Source organism: Trichosurus vulpecula, chromosome 9 (assembly GCF_011100635.1).
Source record: "Trichosurus vulpecula isolate mTriVul1 chromosome 9, mTriVul1.pri, whole genome shotgun sequence".
Taxonomy (NCBI): Eukaryota; Metazoa; Chordata; class Mammalia; order Diprotodontia; family Phalangeridae; genus Trichosurus; species Trichosurus vulpecula.
In genome coordinates, this window is record NC_050581.1 from 5,587,277 (window position 1) to 5,603,334 (window position 16,058).

Consider the following 16,058-nt stretch of genomic DNA (forward strand, 5'->3'; position numbering starts at 1 on the left):
TTTGTTAAGTGCCTACTGTGTGCCAGGCACTGTGCCAAGGGCTAGAGAGACAAAGAAAGGCAACAAAACAAAACAAAAAAACCCACCCAGTTTCTGCTCTCAAGGACTTCGTAGTCTAACCTAAGAGTCACTTTAATTTACAATTTCCTAATTCTTAGTGCATTTTAAAAAATCTGGTTGCTGGTAGCTTGGATTTCTTCCTTTGAAAATTGCCTTTGAAAATTTATTGGGGAATATATATCCTATAATATCTATCTATACCATCATCATACTGTCAACTATCCTCCATCTGTCCTCCGTCCATCATAAATCTAGCCTCCGTCCATCATAAATCTAACCTCCGTCCATCATAAATCCAACCTCCGTCCATCATAAATCCAACCTCCGTCCATCTATCCTCCATCCATCTATCCCAGAGCTGTCCAACCTTAGGTTTTTATTGAAACAGTAGACAATATATTTTGATTTGCCATTTTAGTGAGAGCTCTGCCATAGCTCGGCTTCATTTACTAAAGCATTTATGTAAATTTCTGTGCTTGTAGGCCCGCCCCATAAATCGCACTGTGGGCGGGCCGCAGGTCGCATTTTGGACAGCCCTGGTCTATCTTATAAATTCAAATCGGTCCTGATTGATTCGCTATCCCACTCCCCATTGCACTTATTTCAAACTTGTTCTTCTTTCCTCAAACTGCCTACATGGCTCTGTCTTTTCTTCCTCTCAACAGAAGACTTCCCACACTTTGATGGAGAAAATTGAAGTCATCTGTCCTAACTTCCCTCTTCCCTCCAACTCTACATCTGTTTCCTTCAACATTAACCCCTATTCCTTTGCTCCTAACCTCCCTGAGGATTTTGGAGAGGATCATCAGCCTTCTAGTCACCCAGGTTTGGAGCCTCTGAGTCATCTTCCACTCTAACTAGTCACCTCCTCACCCTGGTACTTGCTGTCCAATCACTGTCATCTGCTCCTCCTCCGTTTCCTTCTCCTTCCTTCCCTCCAACCACGGACTCCACTTCTGGGTACTCAGGCTCTGATAAAATACAAACCCTTCTACTTGGCATTGAAAGTGCTTCACAAAGCAGCTCCATCCTGCCTCCTGGAGCCTATTGTTCATTCCTGTCCTTCACAGTCCTTCAATGTTCCAGCCAACCTATTCTGCTTGCCATTCTCAGCAACGCTGCATCTCTCAATTGTGTCTGTCTCCTTGCAAAGGCAATAGCCTAGAATGCACTCCATTCATGCCTCTGCCTCGTAGAACCTGTGGCTTCTTTCAAGGTTCAACCCAAATCCCACTTCCTACAAAAATTCTTATCCTCCTCATACTAGTTGTCACTAACCTCTTCCTCTGGAAGTTACTTTGTTTTTTACTTACAAAGAACTTTAACTTTTATAAAGTGCTTTTACAAATACCTCGTTTTATCCCTGCAACAACGTGGGGAAACAGGTGCTATTGAAGAAACTGAGGCAGGCTAAGTGACTTCTGCAAGGTCACCCGAGTAGTAAATGTAGGAGGATGGATTTGAACTCAGGCCTTCATGTCTCTAGGGCCAGTGCTCTATCCACTTTAGTACCTAGCTGTCTCTCTGGACATGTTGTTTTCCCCAAATAAAAATGTTAACTCCTTGAAGGAAGGGGTTATTTTCATTTTAGTCTTTGTATGCCAAACATTTAGCACAGTATAGACACACGATATACACTTAACAATAAATATGGTCTCACTGAGTCTTTATAAATCACTCCCAGAGCTTTATGATTGCACTCTAATCTCCTGAGCTCCAGCTTGGCATCACCTGTTGGGTATCAAACTCAATCTATCTGGAAAAGAATTCATTATTTCCCGTCACTCCACCACCACCATTAAAGCCACCAGCACCACTAAAGCCGCCACCACTAACAACACCCTTCCTCCAAACAACCTTGCTGGTGCCAAGGCTGCCACCACCCAGTCACCCAGATTGATAACCTTTGCATCATCCTCAACTCTTCTTTTCCTCCATCTCCTCCTCCCCTATTTCTAATCTGTCACCAAGTCTAGCTGATGCTGCCTCTGCAATGTATTTATTGCTCATCCCCTTCTCTGCACTGAGGCAACCACCCCTTCCCATGGTGACCTTTCCCTCTACTATTGTATCAGCCTCCTAACTGGATTCCCTGATTCCATACCCTCCCCTGAAGTCATCCTCCATACAATTATCAAAAATAATCTCCCTGAAGCACAAACCTGGCCATGTACTCCCTCTTTAGCGACTTTTCTCTCTTAGCTGTCTTCTCTCTTAGCTGTCTCCAACACTTAGCTGCACGCCGCCTCCTACAGAAGCCTTTCTTGATTCTCTTAGCTATACTTGCTTTAGCCTTTCTCAAATTATTGCATCTGTGTTATTTATCTGTTTCCATGTTGTTTCTCCCCAATATAACGGAAGCTTCTTGAGAGCAGGGCACTCCTTTAAATTTTCTCTTTGTGGAAGAACACATTGCAGACAGGAGGTGCTTAATAAATGCTTGTTGGACTGAAATGAATTGGGATGAACTACCCAACAGGGGCTTGTTGGGAAGTATCTGTTGTGTCAAGACAAAGGTTAGGACTAATTTAATTGACAGAGAAAACCCCAGGCAACAAAACTAGTTCTACTGGTGCTGGTGATGTAGCAGGTGATCAAATGCCCTCCACCAGAGCCTTTGCTCCAACTTACTGTCTTGCAGAGTTGTCTAAAGCACCGAGAGGTCAAATGACCTAAATGACAGCCAGCATGTGTCAGAGGCAGGATTTGCACCCAAGTCTTCCTGGTTCTGAGGTCAGCTATCTACAATACCACTCTTCCTCTCATGAGGAAATGCATTAATAAAATTTTTAAAAATACTTAAAATAAATAAATGAAAAATAGAAAATTATACCATGTAGGTAATAATTTCTTATGCTACCAGCAACTTCTGGTCTTTCCTGAGCAACTACTGTTTTGTATATCAGAATCCTAGGACTCAGAATTGAAAAAGACTGAAGGGATCCAAATTCCTCATTTTTACAGGTAAGGCAACTGAGGCCTGAGAGAGGAAGTAATCAGCCCAGAGTCCCACAGCTACCAAGGGCTAGAGACAGGATGCCCATCATCAGCCACCCTTTTCTGTGCATTATAGATAGGAATAAACTCACCTGGTATATACTCCAGAAGGCAGCTCAAGAATGGATCTGACTGCAGCCATCTCATCACTGTTTATTCCAAGTCTGATGGATGCCTACAGTGCAAGGGCTCAGAAGAAATTCTAGTGATGCCCCTCTCCCTCCTGTCACTGAAGTCCCCATAGTCACCACAGCCATGACTTACCTTAATGGAGCCATGGTTTTATCAGCACAAGTTCTCCTTCCACCAACACAGATCACACCTGGACACTTTTCTATCCTGTGCAGATTCTTATTCGATCCCCGTGAAACAGGAAATACAACTCAGTGGCCCTGCCCCTCCCACTCCCACTTATAATCTCTCTCTGGCACTCTCTCCTCTCCACACTCAACTCTTGAGTGGCTATAGAATGGTTGTAGATACCCTATCCCATTATCTGATTGCCTTAAGTAAGTACCCAGGCAGGAGTAATGGTGCAATCAGGGCCATTCTCTTCAGCTGTTTGTGGTAGGCACTGGCGAGGAGGTGGGGCAAAAAGGTAGGAACATCTCAGGGGAATACCTCATCATGTCAAGGATCTGTGGTTTCCTATGACTCCATCACTGATTACAACCCATTTTTAACTTGGTAAATAAGTCTTAGAGGATACTCGAGACTCAAAGAGGTTAAGCAATTTATCTATGGTCACTCAGTGTCACAGGCGGGATTTGTTCTCAGGTCTTTCCTGATTCCAAGGCTAGAATTTTATCTGGTACCACATTGCTTCTCGTCCAAGGGAGCAGTAGTAAGCAGAAGTAGTAGTAGTAATAGCGGTGGTGGTGGTGGCAGTAGTAATCCTAGTAGTAACAGTAGTGGTAGTAGTACCTCTGTGTTGGCTTTTTCTCACAACAACCCTGTAGCTCTCTTGGCAAGGCACTGACGTCACTGTCTTCCATTCCCACTGACCCATTGATCTGATACTGACGATTTGATATTGATATCCCAAGTGGGAGCGAATCAGTCCTGGACATTATAAAACTGAGCCAAAAGGAAGGGTAGGAGAGAACTTAGTGCTATCAGTATGGGGGAGGGGAGGGATAGTAGGAGAGGGGAAGCGGGAGGGAGGCAGTAGGAGGGCTATGGAAATCAAACTGGGAGTAAGAGAAGGAATGGTTGTAAAAATTTCATATTCCTCTAGTTTTTCTGTCTGGGAACTGTGGCAGAAATAATGGAGGCTCCCTTCCTGCCCACCATTCCCCTCTACTTGATGTCTTGCCCTATTAGAATGTAAGGTATTGGCTTGCATTTTATAGCTGTTTTCCCAAGACTTCAATAATGTCAAAAAGCATATGAGAAATGCTTTCATTCATTCATTCAATCACTTACTCACTGAAACCTAAAGTGACTTTTCATGGGTAATCAGGATAGACTAATAAGCATCAGAGCTAGGATTTAAACCTCTACCTCCTGGCTCTCTCCAGTGGTCACGCTGCCCAGAAGACTGAACTGGAGAAATGGAAGAGATCATCTAGTCCGAATCCCTCATTCTACTAAGAGGGAAACTGAGGCCCCACAATGCTACTGTTCAGTCTTTGAAGTCTCCATCCTGAGCACAGCTTCATTCTCCCTCATCCGCAATACTCCTTTTAGGTAAAAACGAGCCTCCATTTCCTCTTTTCCAGAGCAGTCAAGATGGTTAGACAAGTCCTGTTTCTGTTCTGTTGCTCGTGGGAGGCAGCGTGGGAAAATGAGTATCATTACCAGACATTGGACAACTCGGGTTCAAATCTCACCTCTGATGCTCACTAGCAATATGGGTATGGGCAATCCTCAAATAGTCTGAGCCTCAGTTTCTTCATTTGCAAAATGGGCATGATAACAGTGGTAGTGCCTACCTTGTAGGGTCGTTGTGAGGCAGAGAGAGGAAAAAGCACGTAAAGCAGTTTGTGGATCTTCAAGTGATATGTGGGATGCCCCAGAAGCCTCAGTGTAGTTTTAGGTTTTACTAACTTCAATAGTATAAATGCTACAAACTTCCAAAAAAACCATTTGAAAGTTTAATTATTTAAATGACTTTTACACTTATTCTTAATCTTAATGAGACAGTCATTATGCACCAATAAGAGGGTCATTATGCATTAAGTGTGTGACAGTTCCTGGATGACACTTTCTCAAGCCAGTGGATCAGCAGAGAAGGTTCTCTTTCTTGGCCACCTTGGTCACCTGATTTATCTCCATTAGACTTTTTCTTATGGGGTCACATCAAAATTGTCATGTATGCATCAAAACCTTGCCTTTGGATGATCCTGAGGCTAGAATTATAAATATAATCTTTTTACTCACTGAGGAACAGCTGATAAAAGTTTTTACAAAGTTCAAAAATCGACTAGAGTGATGTATCGCTAAAGCTGGTGTTTATGCTGAACCTTAATAAGAAACATATCAATACCTTTAGAAGTTAAATAATTCGCCTTGCTCTTTGTAAGTTTGTGGCATTTATACTTCTGAAGTTATTACAACTGCACCAAGACTTCTGGGATGTCTTGTATCAATGTATCCTCAGTGGAAGGATATGTCTGAATCCCTAGGTGAGCACTAGCTGGTCCAAGGTTGTACCTGTTTTGATGGGAGTGCAGCCTGGTGGGCAGTGAGATGTGTCAGAGCTTCATGGAGCACCTCCCATTGATGACACAATGTTTTGCCTCCTTTGGGCAGGCCTCAAGAGGGTGAACCAAACCCGTTCCCACCCTAGTTATCCCAGCGGATATTGACAACGGGAAGTAGGCGAAAGCCAGCAACTTTATTGGGGAGGTACAACATGTGAGTCTGGGAAACCGAGATAAAGAAGATGGGGGATTGGGGTGGGGAAACAGCTGTGGACTACACACCAATAACCAAACCCCAGCTCAGAAGTCAAGGACCCTTGAAAGTTTTCAAATTGAAACACCATCTGTTAAAAATCCAAAAAAATGTGTATCTTGCTCTTCTGTTAGGTTACAACAAGGAACTGAGTCTGTGTTCAGCCCTTTCCACTGGCGGTGGTACCCTCCATTCTTTCCATATGTGACTGACAAACACTGAAACATGATTGTGATGATACCTGATGTAGCAGTTTCATGGAGAGTGTCTGTGTGTCCTTTGATCCCCAGACTCCAAGAAAACCAAGGGCAAAGGGGTATGAAAACCACTTAGTACAAAGCAGGAGAAAACTGGCACTTAGTTACAGAAACTAAGATTTATAGGCTTTCTAGAGAGAAGAGCAAAAAACAAAATTCTTAAAAACCAAGATGGATCAGACAGTCATAGGTATCTCTGTACAAATAACACACCAGTAGGGGATCACAGAATCATGGATTTAGTGATAGAATCGTGGATTTAAAGGCCATCTAGTCCAACCCCTTCATTTTATGATTTGGGAAACTGAGACCCAAAGAGGTTAAGTAACTTGCCCGAGATCATAGTAAGCATCAGATCCAGGATTCAAACCCAGGTCCTCTGATTCCAAAAGTCTAGGACCCTTTAAAAGCACAGTGTTGCAAATGAAAACATGGATCTCCAATCCATCCCAAACTGGACTCTTCCTCTCTCTCCACAGAAGGCAAGCAGAGAAAAATGAGATTTACTTATTGAGTAAGGACTTATGATCCTCACTGAGTAAATGGCTCCTTGGGAAGCCAGGGCAAACGAGTTCATGGTTATTTGTAATGCTTCTTTAGCAGAAACTGGCAGGGGGCCTTTTGGTCAGATGGGCGATGGGAAAGATGATTAGAATCTAGGACCAGTGTTCCCTACTTGACTGATCAAAAACCCTTAGTGTTGGAAGAGACTTTAGACATCATCCAATCTAATGCCTCTCCACTAAGCACAAACACCATCTAGGACAACCCTGAGGAGTCATCACCCACACTCTGCTGGAAGGCCTCCAGTGGGCAGTCTGCTTCATTGCGGGACTATTCCAATTATCGGGAGCTCTTCTTGTATCGAGCAAGAATGTGCTGACCTATAATTTCCACCCATTGATCCTAGTCCCATCTTCTGGGGCCAAGTTAAGCAAGTCTAATCGCTCTTTCTATATGACAACTTGTTGGCAGACAAAGCCCTCAGAGTCAGTGATGAATGGGAAGGCTAACGGGATGAAGTGGAGTTTAGCATGGAAAGAGATCTAAAGATGCTCTTCCCCTGCCCTCCTCCCCACCCCACGCAAGATGTACAAATAAAACCTTAGGTGTCTACAAGCCCCTGGTCTTGGAGGATATGGGAAAGGAGAGATCCAGAATCAGAGGAATTCCCTAGGAAGCAACACAACACAGTGATGGCAGATATAGCTGGGACATTGCAGAGCAGGCCTGGTCTGAGGTAGCTGAAGCCACAGTCTTATTTGGAGGCATTGGGCAAAGGGCTTGCTTTGGCTTGGCAGACCTTTGGGGACAGCAACAGTGATGGTCCCAGGGCAGGGCATGCTCATTGTTTCGGCCTATGGGGGCTCTTTTTTTCTAGGTCTTTCAGGATACTCCACCAGCAAAAGCTGAGAACTCCTTGCCTGCTAAAAGCCAAAGGGATGGCAGCTCACATTGTCCTCTCCATGCCATTTTCTCTTGGGGAGAGCAGAAAGAAAGCAGGTAGGTAGATAGACAGACAGACAGACAGACACGCTTGTCTCCTCTGGAAGAGATGCCTGGGGAGGAGTTGAAGTTATATCCACAGAAGGGAAGTCTGTGGTCTCTCCAGCCCTTTTGAGAAGCTGAGACACGAGAGAGACAGATCAAACCAATTGCTTCCCAACACATAGTACTTTGAAATGGAACAACACACAGCCTGTGACTAAGGTAGGGAGAAGAAGGGAGCAGAGACCTGCTTAAAGAAAGGCCTGTGGTCTAACATATGAAGGCATAGGATGTCTACAGTCAAACACAGGTGCTTCTCAGAAGTGGAGTCTTAGATCTGCTGCAGGGTGCAGGGGCCACCCATACTCGTATTTACCTTCAATAAAGATAACAATGACCACTATTTGAGGCCTGTTTTCTGAACTGGGTAGATATGCAACAGCAGCAGGGTGACCATTCCGTGGAGGAAACCTTGGTTGCATTCCGTTGGCAAACAGGTACCCTGGTGAGGAACTCTCTGGAGACTACCAGGCCAGGGGCGAGGCCATTCCTGAGCTACGCTGGCTCTCACACACCTGCACGTCACTGAATGCCCGCTAGAAGGAAAAAAAAACACAAATCAGGTAGTCTTTGTGCCCAGGGCAAGGGATTTGTCCCAAGGAATATGTGCTTACTACACAAGCATTTACTGCGCACCTATTATAAGCCACGTGCTAAGAGGGACATAGAGATGACTAAGAGGCAATGTGGTGTAATGGAGAGAAATGGACTTGGACTAAGGAAGACCGAGATTCAAATCCTGATGCAGACACTATCTGTGTGACCTTGAGTGGGTCACTTAATTTCTCTTAGCCTCATCTGTAAAATAAGGACACTATGAGCACCTAGTTCAAAGGGAGCTTGTGAGGGTTAAACGAGATGACAGACCTAAAGCACTCCGCAGGCGATAATGCGCTACGCGCCCATCGTTGGGTATTACTGAGTCGGTGGTAAAGCATGTTGGGTTGAGAGTCAAGTGGCCTGTGATCTAGTCGTGGCTGACTCACCGTATCAATGGGGCAAGTCATAGCCCCCCTCTGGACTCAGTTTCCTCATCTGCAGAAGGAGGTTGGACTAGATTGTGTCTAAAGTCCCTTTCATTTCTAATGTTCTGTATTGCAAAGCCCGTTCCAGCTCTAATGTTCTACATCCATCTAAAGACCTTTCCAGTTCTGGCACTAGATTTTTTTGGTCCTGTGGTCCCCTTGAGTTCTAAGGTCTATTCCAGCTCTGATCCACCTTCCTTATCTCCACTCCAATTTCTGACATCATCTTCATTAGCTTCAACATTCTAAGGTTCTATGATCTTCTAAGATTCTGTGATGAGTAATTGTCCCCACACGGGTAGTGCTGAGTACAGGCACACTGGAGTTTTTGTGGACTCAATCCAGCCCATCCATGTCGAGGACCAGGACTTCACACTGACCCCTCTGAAGGCACTGTTCTATGGGCCTTGCTGTGGAAATGTTACCTATTGCTTCTCAGGCCACAAATCAGAGACTAGCCTTTCTTGGTAATCCTTGTCAGGTAGCAAGAATGAACTGAGGTCTAGCTCTGTCTCGGGTGGGGGGACGACATTCACTTCCTGTCTCTAGCCTTTTCAGCTCCGTGGCTCTTCTACTCAAGTCTTGATCTTGGCTTGTCCACATTATTAGTCTGATACCCACCCACTCATGAACCTCCCCTTTTCTTGCAGGACTAGACCCTGATCAGTCACGTGCCTGATGGTGGGAAGAGCACTGTGGAACTTCATCTTTGGGGCATTTCCCCCATTCTTGTAATTTGTCAAGGATTGTAGATTCGTGATGAAACAGACCTTAGAGTTTACCTACTCCAAAGCTTTTATTTTATGGATTAAAAAAAAACTGGAATCTAGAGAAGTTGAGTGGCCCAAGGTCATACAAGTAATAAGTGACTGGTCCAAAGTCACTGTGAGAAATGAATATTTCTTTTATATTTAATAACTAATTATTGCATTAGGACCAAGGTATTAGGACCAAAGTAGGACCCTTTTCTACTTTCTCATCCAGAAACCAACCAGTGAGGGGAATTTCTCTTAGAGATCTCCCCAGGCCAAGATCTAATAAGACAGTAAAAGAAATTTTAAGTTTGGACTCATGGGTGTCTTCCTGCTCATTGTGTTTGATCAGACAGGTCTGGGAAAATGTTGATTCTCCCTGTTATCAAGACAGGTAATATGGGAATTGATGTCTCTTTGACCAAGATTTGAGTGACCTAACTCACGTACCCCAAGATGGCTCACCTCCCATTGTGTTAACCAATCAGAGGTGATTTATTAATAACCTGCTGGCCTTATTAATAAAATGATGAAATTACCCAGAAACTATATCTCTAGAACCTTTTTAATCATTACATCGCACAGATAGTAAGTGATTGGCCCACAGGTAGTACTGGAGCTGAAATTCAAGACCAGATCCCCTGATGCAAAAAGCAGTGATCTTCATTCATTGCCTAGTAGCACTGATCTATGACCCACACCTTACCTCGAACTTGCTCATAAACTCTGCAAAGATGCCAAAAAAGGCTTCAGAAGTGGTGACTTTGGAGTCTTCGCCAAAAAATGACAGCACCCTGCTAAACTCCTCCATCGCCTTGTGCTGAAGGGTATCGAGAGCCCGCACAGCAGGCTGGGCCATCTCCAGGAAGGACTGTGGGATCAGGATTAAGAGAAACAAACACCAAGGCCCCAAAGACAACACAGCAAAAGAAACTTTCTTGCCAATGAGAATTTTCATGCTGAATCCAGAAGGTGAGATTTTCTTTGGGTAAGCAGGGTCTGGAAATAGCCTGCACATACGTAATGGCCTCCATGCTGGCATTCCCATTACAAGGTCCTTCCTGCTCAGTCTCTGCTGCTAGAATAATTATTCCCAAGTATCTGGAATACACTTTCATCACGTCTCCTTCCTACTCAGGAACCCGCTACAGCCTGGTATGGACGGGTTCCAAAGTTCTAGGGTATTTAATTCTTCACATGTATGTGAAGCATGTGAGCATGATTGAAAAAAACTCTCTCTCTCTTCCTCCCTCCCTCCCTTCCTCCCTCTCCTTCTCTCTTCTTCCCTTCTTCCCTCCTTCCCTCCCCTTTGGAACATACGAGCTATAATGGAAAGAGCAGAGCTGTTCTCTATAACTATCAGCAGGCCACATCAATTCTCTCAGTGTTCTCCTTTGTAAAATGAAAGCTGTAACATTTGAACTATCATCTTCACATGAGCTATATAAAAAGTTCGATAAAATAAAAAGTATGATTAAGAAGTGCAGTAAAGACCCATGTAGTTGTCCACCTCTGGGGTTCGTATGCAGGGCCAGCTCTCTGGGTTGAGGACAGCCCAGTCCCGGCCGGCCACAGGCTGTCCGGGCCCAGGGGATGGCAGGCCCTTTTCTGGGAGGATACAGTCATGACCACAGCAAACTTGTCATCGCTGGTGGCAGGCATTTTCTGGCAAGCCGTCTGGATCTCGCTGATGGTGATGTGCAGGTCAGTGAGGTCGGTAGTTAACATCCTCTGGTTCACTGGGGAAGGATAGAGATGGGTAGGTAAGAAGAGGCCTCCCAGAGAGTCATGTCCAACCTCCCCACCCTCACCAGCAACTTGCTCTGAATATCCGGGGATGTGGCCTACCCCCACCTCAGATCCACCTCAGCCCCATCCACCCACCTTGGTGTTTGTCTTACCTTTGGCAGCAAGGGGCACAGTGGGAAGGTCCTTGGCAAATCCCAGGAGTTCAGGGAAGTGTTGGCTCAGTGATTTGGCAAGAATGTGTAGGAAGGTGGATTTCCCATCTACTGTTTTAGTTGAGTTCAGCTGGAAAAGGACAAAATAAATCGGGAGCGAGCTTCTCCAGGCAGCTGGAGATCAGGTGGAAGGCAGGGGGCACGCAGTATATCAGGATGATTACTCAAGTGTTTCCTGGTCCTCTAAACCCCAGACTTTTGTCCTTCCAATGTAAACATGAGGGCACATGCAGACACACATTTCTTCTTGGTGCTTCTTCTGTTTGCTCTGGGAAAAAACTGCCCTTCACCCTGAATCTCTTCCTAATCTCTCCATTCTACCTCCTGCTCAGTCCAGAAACCTGACCCTGACTGTGACTAACGCCTTGTTTGTGGAGCTCTGAATTGGTCCAACTATTCTGGAAAGCAATTTGGAATTAGGTTAAGAAAGTGACTAAAATATCCCTATTCCTTGACCCAGTGATCCTCCTACAGCTAGGCATATACTCTAAGGAGGTCGAAGCTAGAAAGAAAGATGCACCACACACCAAAGAATTTATAGCAGCACTTTTTATAGTTGCAAAAGTAGGATGGAACAAGGACAAGACCTGTGATTTTACTGGTATGGGGAACTCCCAGAAGAGAAAACTCTCTTTAACAATGCAGATATGCACCTATCCCCTAAGTTAAAGTCTTAGAGAGTTGCCTAGGTCCTTGAGAGTTGGGTCAGAATCACAAAGGCAATATACACATTAGAGGCTTGGCTTGAACTCAAGTCTTTCTATTTCCATGGCCAGCCCTTTATCCATGTAGCCTCAGAATGGCAAAGAATTAGAAACAAAAATAAATGCCTATTGATTGGGGGTTGCCTAAACAAATTATGGTACAAGAATGTGATGGAATATTACTGTGCTATAAAAAATCCCATAATTATGAAGGAGGCATGAGGCAGGGCAAGACCTCCAAGAACTGTGGAAAGTGATGTAAATACAACCAGGAAAATAATCTATACAATGGCCATAACAAGAAAATGGAAAGCACAACCAAAATCAGCTGTGAACACTGTGTCATTATAATGATCAGGCTGGACCCGAGGATGAGAGACGAGATTGCACTTCCTCCTCCTCTTTGCCAAGATGGACAATGATGCATGTGGAACGTTGCGTATACTGCTAAACTTGACTAACTGCTTTTTTAAATGTTTTATTCTTGCTATATAGAGGGTTAGGAGGTAGGATGTACTGGGAAATGAATGTGACAGAAACACAAAATACATCAATAATTTTGGTCTTATTCCTACTATCCTCTGGCCTTCTCTTCCATGTTTACCTCTGACTTTATTAAGCTCCTCACTGTTATACTTTACTGCCAAGAGTCTTGACAACACCTTTGAACCATCTTTATCTTTCCAGTTAACCTTCAAGGGTTATTACAATCAGGCCTAGCCTTATAAGGGTAAGTCCCAAGTTTATCCCAGATATCCCTTGGTCCCTAGCAGCCAGTTCTGAAGTTTCTGTAATAGACTTTGGCGATGGGGTCATCCTTGAGGATTAGGGCTCAAGAATTCTTACAGCAGGCATGCGGCCCTTGAGAGATCAGAGAGGCTATTTATATTCTCTACAGAATATTTTTAGAAGTCCATCAGGACCAATATCTGGTCCTGATTCCCCTTAGGGGGTGTGGGCATTCTTGGAAACTCTGGTTTGGCTTCCCATATGATTTTAACATCTTGCAGTAAATCCAAGTCATGGGACCATGGGTTTAGAACTGGAAGGGTCCTTGGAGGCCATCTAGCCCCAACCTCCCAGAACTCAAATGAGGAAACAGGCCCAGAGACATCAAATAACTTGTGCAAGGTCACAAAGGCATTAAGTGACATCAAATCCAGAAGGTCTGACCTCCAAAGCCAGTATCTTTTCATTATGTCATACTGCCTCCCAGCTGTCCTGCCTTCCATCTATTCCATCTGAGGTCTGACCGGTCAACCTCTCATATCTCTTCCTGACTTCTGACTTCATCCTGAGTAATTTTGATATTCACGTGGAGACTTACAGACATGGTAGCAATCCAATTAAGCAGGTTTGGGTCCAGTGCCCACTAGCCTTGTGCTAAGTAATGGAAGCAATATTAGAGAAGAGATTATAGACTCCTCCCTTAAGAAGTTTACAATTTAGTTGAGGAGATAAAACTTTGGCATTTGAAACAAACAGGTAAAGGCCTAAAGAGATAATTAAAGACCACAATAATAAAAATGTAAATGATTGGTGATTCGGATCTGGAGTGGTCAGGGAATGCCCCATGGAAGAGGTAAAATCCGTTCTCTCTACTTCTACAGCACCTTGGACCTCACCACCAGGAAGCACTGGTCGTCTATTGATATCTTTATCTCAGTGCCCCCATTCATTCATTCATTCATTCAACATTTATTAAGAACCTGCTGTATGAGCACAGCCTCCTTAGCTGACACCTCTCTCATCCCCACAGAAGTTTTTCTGTGCCCCTAAATAAGGACTTTAAAACCCTTCTTCTGCTAGTTGGGTAGTGCTGGGGATATAAGAAGAAAGGCAAAGGATACAAAGAAAGGTTCCTGTCCTTAGGGAGCTCACATTCTAATGGAGAAAGGCAACTTGCAAACAACTATGTGCAAAAAAAATATAGACAGGCTGAATTGGAGATAATCAACAGAGGAAAGGTGCTAAGATTAAAGATGGGGGATAGGGCGTCCAGAACGTAGGATTTTAGCTGGGACTTGAAGGAAGCTTGAAGGCCCAGAGGGAGAGATAGGGAGGAAGAACATTCCAGGCATGGAAATGTTTGAAGAAAATGCCCAGAGCCAAGAGAGAGATGGAGCATCTTGTATGAAGAACACCAAGGAAGCCAGTGTTGCTGGATCAAAGTGTATGTGGAAGGGAGTAAGGTAAAGAAGGCTTGAAGGACAGAAAGAGGCCAGATTATGGAGGGCATCAACTGTCCATATATTGCCCCAAACTTTGGTCTTTTACCTAAAATTATGGCCTTAGACACATAGCCAAGAATCATCTCCTTCCTAATGGGGAGTAATCAGTGGTAGTGCAATAAAAGTTGCTTTGCCATGCGTGTGAAACGTGAGCAGGGCACATAATATCTAGAGGTTTGTAATCTAATGAAGAGAGGACAGACACAGAATCGATCTGGGCCCAGCTGGGGATGTAAGAGATTTCACTTCGGGATACTCTGGGGGCTATATTGCTCAGTTACGTAAGACCAGCCCATTCTTGGCTTAGGCTCATCTTTTCTCAACTCCCTGAGGTATCAGTACTCTCTTTTCCACTTCTCTTCCTTCTATTCCCAGGCCTACCAGGGAGCTTTTTTAATGCTCCTTACTCCTCAGATAAATGTATCTTACCTAGTTCCCCAGGCCCAAGGAATCCTGGCTCAAGTCAAGCTGATCTCCCGATTCTCTGAGAAGCAGTTCTTTCCTGGTCCCCCAGTCCTTCAGAGTTTACTCAATTGACCCAGCTCTTCTTGTTTTCTCCCTACACATTGCTTATCATCCAGATCTCTGGGTCCTGTATTTTATCTACAGAAGGTCAACTTTAGCTTCTCTCTAGGGGCTCAGATTACTCTTTATGTCAATTCTATCTATTTTCATTTAACAGACACTGAGCATAGAAGGCAGCACAGGGAGCAAGATCCAGCCTACTCCCCAGAACAAGTTCTAACACAGACCATAGAAGGCTGTTCCACACACCTGAGCTGCTGAGAGAAGCCAGAAATAGGGTATTTTGGACCAGTCACAGTCACAAGGCAAAGACAGGGTTCCTGCTTCAGTCTCATTGACCTCCTGGCTCTTTTCTCTAGGCAGCAGTTCAAAATCTTTCCTGAAGCCCAAAAAACTTCCTTCAAACTCTCCCCTCCCGCCATATAATTTCTCCTTCTCTCTGCAACTCATCTCTTTATGCATCCATCTATCCCTCCACCATCTGCTTCTAGCTACCTAAGCAAATTACTTGAGTACATCCGTTGTGCTCAATCCTTTGACTGGTAGTGGGAGATACAACAGGGGAAGACTAAGGCACTGCCCTCAGTCTAGCTGGGAGGACAAGACTAATACACATGTAATAATGACACAAGACTGTAACCAAGTACTAAGTGGCATGGTATGGATTATGAATACCACAGGATTTGGGCACCTAGGTGACACAGTGGATAAGGTTGTGGGACCAAAATCAGGAAGACTCATCTTCATGAGTCCAAATCTGGCCTCAGATGCTTCCTAGCTGTATGACCCTAGGCCAGTCACTTAACCTGTTTGCCTCAGTTTCCTCATCCATAAAATGATGTGGAGAAGGAAACGGCAAACTACTCCAGTATCTTTGCCAAGAAAACCCCAAACGGGGTCGTGAAGAGTCCAACGCAGCTTTTTTCAGCTCTGCAAGCTGTAGGATTTGAGAGAATGGAAAGGATCTACGGAGGTGAAGCTTCTTGAAAGAGATAGAAATTGGTCTTTGAAGGATGGATTAGACTTAAATACACAGAGAGGATGGGGGAAGGGTACTACCCTTGTTCCTCAGACGTAGAGAAAAGATGCTGGGGTGGGTA

The 16,058-nt window shown here is 44.4% G+C and overlaps 1 protein-coding gene across 1 annotated transcript in view; it reads right to left on the minus strand.

Annotated features, from left to right (window-relative positions):
• Positions 1-8,224: 8,224 nt before the first annotated feature.
• The window catches only part of LOC118831698 (Grid2 interacting protein), a 152,215-nt gene continuing 144,381 nt past the window's right edge, over positions 8,225-16,058 (minus strand). The window contains 4 exon segments of the mRNA XM_036739121.1: positions 8,225-8,296; positions 10,244-10,408; positions 11,158-11,276; positions 11,439-11,568. Of these exon segments, the coding sequence (XP_036595016.1) occupies positions 8,225-8,296; positions 10,244-10,408; positions 11,158-11,276; positions 11,439-11,568 (486 nt within the window).